Source organism: Elephantulus edwardii, unplaced genomic scaffold (genome assembly GCF_000299155.1).
Source record: "Elephantulus edwardii isolate Elephantulus edwardi_28Jun2011 unplaced genomic scaffold, EleEdw1.0 scaffold00044, whole genome shotgun sequence".
Lineage (NCBI taxonomy): Eukaryota > Metazoa > Chordata > Mammalia > Macroscelidea > Macroscelididae > Elephantulus > Elephantulus edwardii.
In genome coordinates, this window is record NW_006399794.1 from 16,824,857 (window position 1) to 16,834,049 (window position 9,193).

Consider the following 9,193-nt stretch of genomic DNA (forward strand, 5'->3'; position numbering starts at 1 on the left):
GGAGTGGCATCCACTTCCGTAATAGCTTGCCTCCGGAAACCCTATGAACCTGGAGAGAGGATGAGAGACACCCAAGCATTGAGGACTCTCCTTCACAGGGTCACTATGAGTCACCTGCAACTCAACGGCACTTAACAACAACAACAACAATATATTGCTGCTACCTGAAAGGTGGTGCCTGTCTAGAAGTTCAAATCCACATGTGGCTCTGAGGAAGGAGGAGGGACAGTCTCCTCATGTGTGATTTACAATCTGAAAACCAACAGGTGTGGGGGTATCAGTTAAGAGACAGTTCTGATTTAATGGCAATCAAAGTTTTTTGAGATATGTACATCAGACCAAGCCTATTCATAATGTGTTCAAATCTATCCTATTTGATTTTTATTTGATAAATCAGTTACTGAAAGGAAAGCATCAAAACATTTCACCACAACTGTGAATATGCCCATTTGTTTAGATCAAGCTCTTAAGGGGTTCAACAAAGGCTGCTTCTGCTTGTGTACTGTCAAGTTGGAAGTGACTCAAAGGTGACCATCCAGTGGGTTTTCAGAGACTTTCAACTGCAGAGGAGGAGACTGCGTATCTTACTCTCTCAGAGCAGCTGGTGGATTTAAATTGTGTTCCTTATGGTTGACAAAGCAATGTCTTACCACTAGGCTGCTAGTGCTCCTTCAAAAAAATGCTTATTTAATGGGAATAAATGCAAGGCTTACTGAATGAAAGTAAATGCAAGGCAAAATGTGTTTCCTCCTCTTTGGTCCTTCATATAATTTAATACAGAACTATATACATGAAAAGAATTTAAATACTGGTTGATCTAATAAACTTTTTAAGAGAAAAAGATCATACAATCAATTTTACAACATGAGCTAAAACTAAACCCACTGCCATCAAGTCAGTTCTGACTGACAGTGACTCAATAAGGTAAAGGGTTTCTTGTGCTATAAATCTTTATGGTAGCCAGCTACCATGTTTTTCTCTCACAGAGTGGCTGGTCGGTTTGAACCACTGACCTTTTAGTTAGCAGCTTAGTAGTTAAACCACAGTGTCAACAGAGCTTCTTTAAAATGATATACTTACTACAAAAGGGGTAGGAACATATCTTGAAAAAAGGTAAACAGGAACATCTTTAGCCAGCAAGACCGCAGCTGTGAGTTTAGCAAGCCTTAAGAAAAAAGAGAGAGATTTTACTTGTATTTAAAACTACTTTTCTATAAAAGAAATGCTTCCCCTTACAGACACAGAAACCCAATAAAACCAATTAGAACCACTGGTTAATTAAGCTTTATACTCCAACTAAGAGACAAGGGAAAAGAAAAAGAAGAGTTAAAGAAGAATTTAACAATGAACATACTTATCAATTTAAACTCCTCTTCCATTAATTCATTTTTGAAAGCTCTTTAACTAAATAATGTACAATTAATTATGTAAATTAAACCACAGAAAAGTAGTTAACATGCATAATTACCCTGAGAGTTATGGGGGGACCAGTTCCCTGTGCAGGTAACTGAGACTAAAGGCAACCCCACGGTTACTGGAGAACTGTGCTCCACAGGGTTTTTAGTGACTGGTTTTTAGACGCCGATCACCAGGCTTTTTTTCCAAGGCACCTAAGGGTAGATTCAAACTGCTAATTTTTCAGTTCACAGTCAAACATTTTAACTGTTTGCACTATGCTGGAATTCTAACTTTAGAAAATAAGACCCTGAAAAGAGGTCTTATTCTATTATGATTATCTCTGTATGAATATACCTGAAAATGAGTATAATAGGGACTATACAGAAAAAACACAAGCTACAAAATTACTCCTGCCTAACACAGTGTATACTCTACATGCAATCTCTTTAAATATTTAAAATGTTATTTCTTTCTATAAAATCTGAAGTTTATGTCTGAAATGCTGTAGTTACTATTTCAGGTCCAAAATGAACATTTTTTATTTGACAGTCTTATTTCATAAATTCTACTACTGTGCCAAAAAAAGAAAAAAAGTTTTATTCCACTTCAACATAATCTTGAAAATAATTGACACTGTACCTCTGGCTGCTGCAGCTGCTAGTTACTTGACCCCGGGTATCATACCCAACGACAAAGCCTCTCTGCTTGAAGTCTGAGAAACATTGTTCAAGGTATTTGTACATCCCCTGAAGCAGATAAACACAAAAGATTACCTCCCAACTAAACCTTGCATTTTATAAGACATAAAATCTATTACTTTCAAGTTTGACGTATAGCTTGTTGGCTCCTAAGTAACCAGCTCCTTTATGATCTTATTTATTAATTTTCATTTTTACAATATTGTTCAGTCCACAAATACAAGATGACAAATTTACATATCTCCTTGACTTTCAGACAGTCAATATTATAGAACTCTCAAATAAGTGTCCAACTAATATGATACAACATATAAAACATTACAAAACAAAACCAAAAATGGGACATAAGAATTACTACACTAAAAAGATTGTCAGCATGACCAAAATAAATTATTTCTTGCCTTCCAGGCTGTGGAGAATAGCGTTTTTGTTATTTTAATCATTTGCCAAATCTCAAGATTAAGGCTAAAAGATTTAACCTATTTATTGTGCAAGCATTTCAACATGAAAAAAATCTATTTCCTTATTAGGCATTTCTCAATCTCATCTGTAATTCCAAATGAGAATTACAAAGCTCATTGGTGATTTAAAATCTCATGGAAGAAGAAATCTCACAAATTAAGAAGTGTGCAGTTAAGGGTAGCAAAAAACAAAAAAAAAGGACTGAAGTACTTAACATTGAACACAACACAATGATAAACTAAAACCATTTAACTATGTATGATTTGCTAACTTTAATAAATGAATACTAATTCTTTGAAAATAACACTTCATATTGCTACAATCTTCTTAAATCACTTTCACAAATGTTGTCATATTTAATTTTTATTATAATCCTGAAAAATGAAAAATGCAAATATCATTTCTATTTCTGTCTCCCCACATTTCTTCATAAAAGAGTTTGTATAAGACTGAAGCTCCATTTAGTGACTTGCCCAAGGCTATTCAACAGAAATTAATTTATACTGACTATTGAAGAGCTAGTAGTACATGGTAGACACTAAGTATGTAAGTGACAGCACAAAACCAGACTCTAGTGACTTCTGGTCCATGGTTGGTTAAAATTTGAAATTATTTTCTCTCCCTTCCCAATGTACCTACCTCTGTGTGTTATGTGTATGTATGTGCTGGAAGCGGTGGGGGAAGTGAGGGTGAAGGACGAGTAGAAACTGTTCTGGAAAATAATATATTCAAATTTTGTAAATAAACTAGAATAATAATTTTTTTTTAAAAAGAAAAGGAAAAATAAAGTATTGAATGTACTGCCAAAAGAACAAACAAATCAGTGCTGGAGAAAAATGCAGCCAGAATGCTCCTTAGAGGTAAAGACAATAACATACTTTGGGCATGCTGTCAAGAGGGGGCAGTCCCTGGAAAAAAACAATGGTGTTTGGAAGGTTGGAGGGTCAGGGCAGGAAAGGAAGAACCTCACTGGGCTTGACCGGTACAATGAGTGCAACACTGAGCTGGAGCGGACACCGTGAGGATGGCACAGGATAGGGCAAGGCTTAGATCTGTTGTACATATAAGTAAAAGTGGACTTGATGACACCTAACAACAACAAAATAAAATGCTAACAATGCATAATTTCCTGATGTTATAGTTTTCAAATGTTCACTCATTGATATTTATATGTAGTACTTTCAATCCCCAAAAGCAAATAAAGGTGAAATTTGTAAAGATACTAATAATAAAAGTCAATACTAATGAAATTTTTTAAAAAGATGTATTCAGCTTAATATCACAACCAACTTATTAGGGCTTAGCCATTGGAATGAAACCCTGTCCAAAATTGGGGATGACTTGTATTTGGGAAAAAAAAATATTAACTGAAGCATCTGTAGTTGAGAAATAAAAAAGATGAGAGACAAGGTAGTTTATATCCTATCAACTTAGCCTTTGGCTTTACAGAACTACACCACCACAAGTTTAACACTGACTGATTTACTGATTGACTGTATCAATCAGAATTACGTACACAGAGTAATTCTAGTCCTAAACTATTTTCAGTGTATTCATGCACTGCACAAGGCTTTGTTGGGTAACTGCAAAGCCTATTATTAAAAATTTGAGATACATACAATAGTTTGTAATAAAAAACAAGTGCTTCTTTGTGATAAGTATCAAAATTTTATTATCATTACTGTAATATTATATTAAAGATGCTTATTGTATTTAAAAGTTCTTAAAATTTTTTATGTGTAGAAAGGTATGTTATGTATTATTTGCTCAAACATTTGACTGACTAACATTAAAAATGAACTATACCTGTTCTTATGTGTAAATTAGACTCAAAGGCAGACTTAGGAATGAAACTTGCTCAGGATCTGGGGACTCACTGCACTTAATACAATGTCTAAATCACCTAACATTATTTTTCACAAAGGTATAATGGTTATTAAACAACACATGACTATATATATTAAATACAATCTTAACTTCTAAAGGATAGCTCGTGGAAGTAGCAAAGAGAATACAATGGAAAGAGAAACCTGTTTAAAAAATAAATTGGATAAAATTGCAGAAAAATAGTACAACTGGGATGCTCCTTAGAGGTAAGAATGGTGATGCTTCACCCAGCATACTTTGGGCATGTTGTTAGGAGGGGATGGTATTTGGAAAACAACAAACAAAAAACCCAACCATCATGCTTAGAACAGTGGAAGGTAAGTGCAAGAAAAATAGACTGGTAGAGTAGCTGTACCAATGGGTCCATGTACATCAGAGATGGTAAGAATGGTACAGTATAGGTCAGGGTTCAGATGTGTTGTTCGTAAGGTTGCTAAGAGTTGTAGTCAACTTGATAGCACATAACAACATTGTCTTAAAGAACTAAAACTGAACACAAAAAGTCATGATAAAGGAACATATTTTCAACCAAGCTTTCCAAATAATTTGGTTGATGTTTATCAACGGCCATATGTCAAACTAGGATTATTCATCTTCTATCTACATTTTGTTTCTAAATATGAAGTAACATTGTCATAATAATAATCAAAATGCACTAAATAAAAAAGTTTCTGGTAACCTGTAGACATACGAATGATTTTGAAAATAAGGGTTAAGAAAGAACAAAGGGGCATTTTAGACTTCATCAGAGCATGTTCCTTAAAATAAAACTAATATTTAAAGAAAGTATTACCTAACTCATTTTTTTTTAAATCTGAGTAAGAGAAAGCATGCATATAACAACACTATAATAATCACCTGTGTTGACTGTATTACTGTAAGGTCATTAATATAACAAAACCCTGCTCCCATGGCAGAACGAAGTCCTGCAGTCCCAAAGGTCATTCGGCAACAAAGACGATCTCGAAGCTCCTTGTTCATCCCATTCCGTAACAGATTTTCAATTTGCTCTTTTGTTTTGGGATTCTATAAAAAAAAAAAAATGAAAACTTAATCAGGATCATAGGCAGGATCTTAACATAAAGCCTTTCTGAAGAGTCAATAATCACTATGTGTATCTCTACACCAACTATAAATACAGCAGTGCTACTATATAATAAAAATAATAGCTGCCATTTACTAAGTCCTCAAAGGAACCAGGACCTATTAAAGGTGATTTAAAAATCTCTAATTGTCATACTTTTACAAAAGGCACACACTGACAAACAGCCCACAGTTGAGCTGCTAACCAAAAGGTCAGCTGTTTGTGTGAACCCAACAACTGGCCCACAGAACAACTGTGATACTCTGCTTTTGTAAATATTCGTGGTGGTGCTGTTAAGTATCATCAAATCAAGTACGACTCATAGCAACCCTAATAGATCTGGACCTTATTCTATCCTGTGCCATCCTCCCCATCTGATATACCTGCTATAATAGCCCGCCACTCTGATGGTCTTCCTCTCTTTTGCTGACCCTCCACCTTTCCAAACATGATGTCTTTTTCCTAGGACTAACTAACCACATATACAACGAATGTGAGAAGAAGATTTGCCATCCTCACCTCTAAGGAGCACTCTGATTGCACTTTTTCTGATATACTTGTTTTTTTCTCTCGGTAATCCATGGGACATTCAGTATTCTTCACCAAAAACACAACTCAAAAGTATTGATTCTTCTGTTATCCTTATTAATTTTTTTACAACCTTTGTAATCCTTCGTGGCAGTTCTACTCTGCTCTAGAGAATTGCTATGAGTCAGAATTATTTTGGCTATTATCATATTATTCCTATATAGGATACTGTTAGGTTTGATAGTGTGCTCAAACATACATGAAGGAACTTAACACTAAAAAGTAGGTGCAAGACAGGCAAAAATGAAAATAACTACAAATGTTCAGTATTATAGAGGGCACATGACATTGCCATTCATGCTTCAAGTGACTGCAAACTGGAACAGTCTTTTCAGAGTGATTTTATAGCAACCATCATGAAAATTTAAATTACACATGCCCACTGGCCCATGGATTTCTCTCTATAGCAATATCATCACATGACAATAACCGTCATTGACAATATTGTTGTTGTTGATTGCCTTTGAATCGAGCATGACTCATCACAACCCTATGAACAAAAGGCCTGAAGCCCCTCTACAATTAACAACATTTATCAAAGTTCATTGAGTTTCCAGAGGCAAGTTGTTTAGGAAATGAATGCCACTCCTGCTTCCAAACCTGTCATAGTATGTTATTGTTCATTGAGTCACCTGCGATGCATAGCAACTCCATGCACAGCAGCTCTGAACCCTGCCCTGTCCTGAATCAGTCTCACTAATTCTGACACACCAACCCCTACTGCCCTAGTTACTGCATCAACCCATCTCACCAGGGGTCTTCCTCTCCTGTACGGTCTGTCCACCCTTCTGAGCATGATGTCCTTCTCCAAGGACCGATCTCTCCTGGCCATGTGCCCAAGTAAGTGAGGCAGAGCTTCAGAATCCTAGCCTCTAAGGAGAGAGTTGGTTCCACCCTCTCCAAGATAGACCTACTTGTTTTCTTAGCATATCATGGTATGTTCAAAACTCTTCTCCAGCCCCACAACTTGAAGGCATCTACTCTTCTGTCATCCTTAGTCATTATCCAACTCTCTGAAGCATAACAAGTAATTGGGAAGACCACAGCCTGGATTAGGCGCACCTTTGTATCTAGACTGACATTGTTGCTCTTCAGCACTCTGGAAAGGTCCATGACAGCAGATTTTCCTCTGACAATACCTTTATCAATAACATGCAAAATTGGGGGTATTCATATTCCCTTTTTTTGGGGGGTATTCATATTCTTGAAGAAAAGAATTAGTCAGAAAAACAATTTTTTATGAAAGAACTATTATTCATACAAGAAAACTCATTGTTATTATTATTACCTGTCATACTCTAAGTACCATTTTATAAGATAAAGAACAAAATGTAAGGAGGAAGTTTGCTATCACTGATAAAGTATTAGAGATGTAGACAGGATGTACACACTGGCTGGCGTGCCTCTAAAGGCCTCTAACACCTTACCACAAACACAATATAGGGTGGATGAATAGGCTTCTAATAACAATTTAACTTCAGTAAAAATTTAAAAAAGGAGACTTGGTAGCACAGTGGAAAAGCACTTAGTTGCTAACAAAAGATCAGCAGTTCTAACCTACTAGTCCTTCTGCAGATGTGCCAGTTTGATTCTGTAAAGATTATAATCTTGGCCTACAACCAGGAGAGAACAAAATAGGTGAATGAGACCTTTTAAGACTCAAATCCATACGTACATCAAAAATCTTTTCCAATAGGTAAAAAAGGAAAGCTACAGACTGGGAAAAAATATTTGGTAATGGCATATCTGATAAGGGACTCATATCTAAAAGTTATAGAATACTCATGCTCCACCACCTCAACAAGAAAAAGGTAAAAAACCCCAATAGCAAAATGGGCACAGGATATGAATAGACACTTCACCAAGGAAGACATTCAGATGTCGAACAAACATGAAGAAATGTTCAAAATTCCTGTCAGAGACATGCAAATTAAAATAACTATGAAATATTACCTCACCCCAGTAATAACAGCAAACTTCGACAGAGCAGCAAATAATAAATGCTGGCAAGGTTGTGGAGAGATTGGAACACTTCTTCACTGTTGGTGGGAGTATAAAATGGTGCAGTCACTATGGGAGGTGGTTTGGTGCTTTCTCAAACAGTTGGAAATAGAAATACTATTTGACCCAGCAGTGCCTCTACTGGGAATATACCCTAAAGAAACCACAAATGCCATCCGAACAAATACATGCACACCCTTATTTATTGCTGCATTATTTACAATAGCAAAGAGATGGAAGCAATTCGTGTGCCCATCAACAAATGAATGGATAGAAAGACTTGCCACCCAAAGGTAATAAAGGAGGTCAGAATTGCTTCCATTGTGGAAAGCTGGGCCACTTCAGTAGACAGTGTCACAGACAATAGTCACAGATAGGCAAGGGAGTAGAGAGGAAGCTCCCACTCACTTGTTTTAAGAGTGGATCTGAAGGACACTTGGCCAAGGGTGGCCCACATCAGGTCCTCGTGGCTGACAGGACTGACAGGCCCCAGATCCCAGCTGGAAACAAAGGAGGACACTTCAATGATTTAGATCCTCCCAGAAGAGCTGTGGGTGAGCATTAACATTATTGGTAAGTATATTCCATTCTCCTGGACACAAGAGCCTACTATTTGGTCTTAAAAGCCTTCTGAGGTTCCAACTCTTCTCACTATTTTTAGTTGTTGGAATTGACAGAAAACCTCATAAGCAGTTTCTTACTTCACCTCTGCCTTACATTCAGACTTCTGAGTTGTAAAACAACCCAGTGGTCGATGGAATTTGCTCCAGGACTTAAGAACAATGAATGACATAGTTGAGCCTCTACATCCTTTTTTTCCCCCGAATTAACAAAGTTTATTTCTAGTTTGAACCCAGGCTCCCGTGTGCTGACACAGCAGCATCCACCTGAGAGCCGAGCCTCTACATCTTGTGGTTCCTAACCTTTATACTATAATAGACAAAGTGCTAGTCAATAGGCCTTTTATTCTAAGAACTACCTTCCCTCTGTAACCTGATTTGTGCCACTATTAGAACTTCTACTTGGAATATTATTGCTTTTTAATTTTTGATTAAACAATCAATATTTGTTCCTA

At 36.4% G+C, this 9,193-nt stretch overlaps 1 protein-coding gene across 1 annotated transcript in view; it reads right to left on the minus strand.

Annotated features, from left to right (window-relative positions):
- PGM2L1 (phosphoglucomutase 2-like 1) overlaps window positions 1-9,193 on the minus strand; it is a 90,391-nt gene that overhangs the window by 47,850 nt on the left and 33,348 nt on the right. The window contains exons 2-4 of the mRNA XM_006885577.1: window positions 5,304-5,471; window positions 2,038-2,144; window positions 1,081-1,165 (exon numbers count right to left, since the gene is read on the minus strand). Coding sequence (XP_006885639.1) covers window positions 1,081-1,165; window positions 2,038-2,144; window positions 5,304-5,471 — 360 coding nt within the window. The remainder of the gene's footprint in view (window positions 1-1,080; window positions 1,166-2,037; window positions 2,145-5,303; window positions 5,472-9,193) is intronic.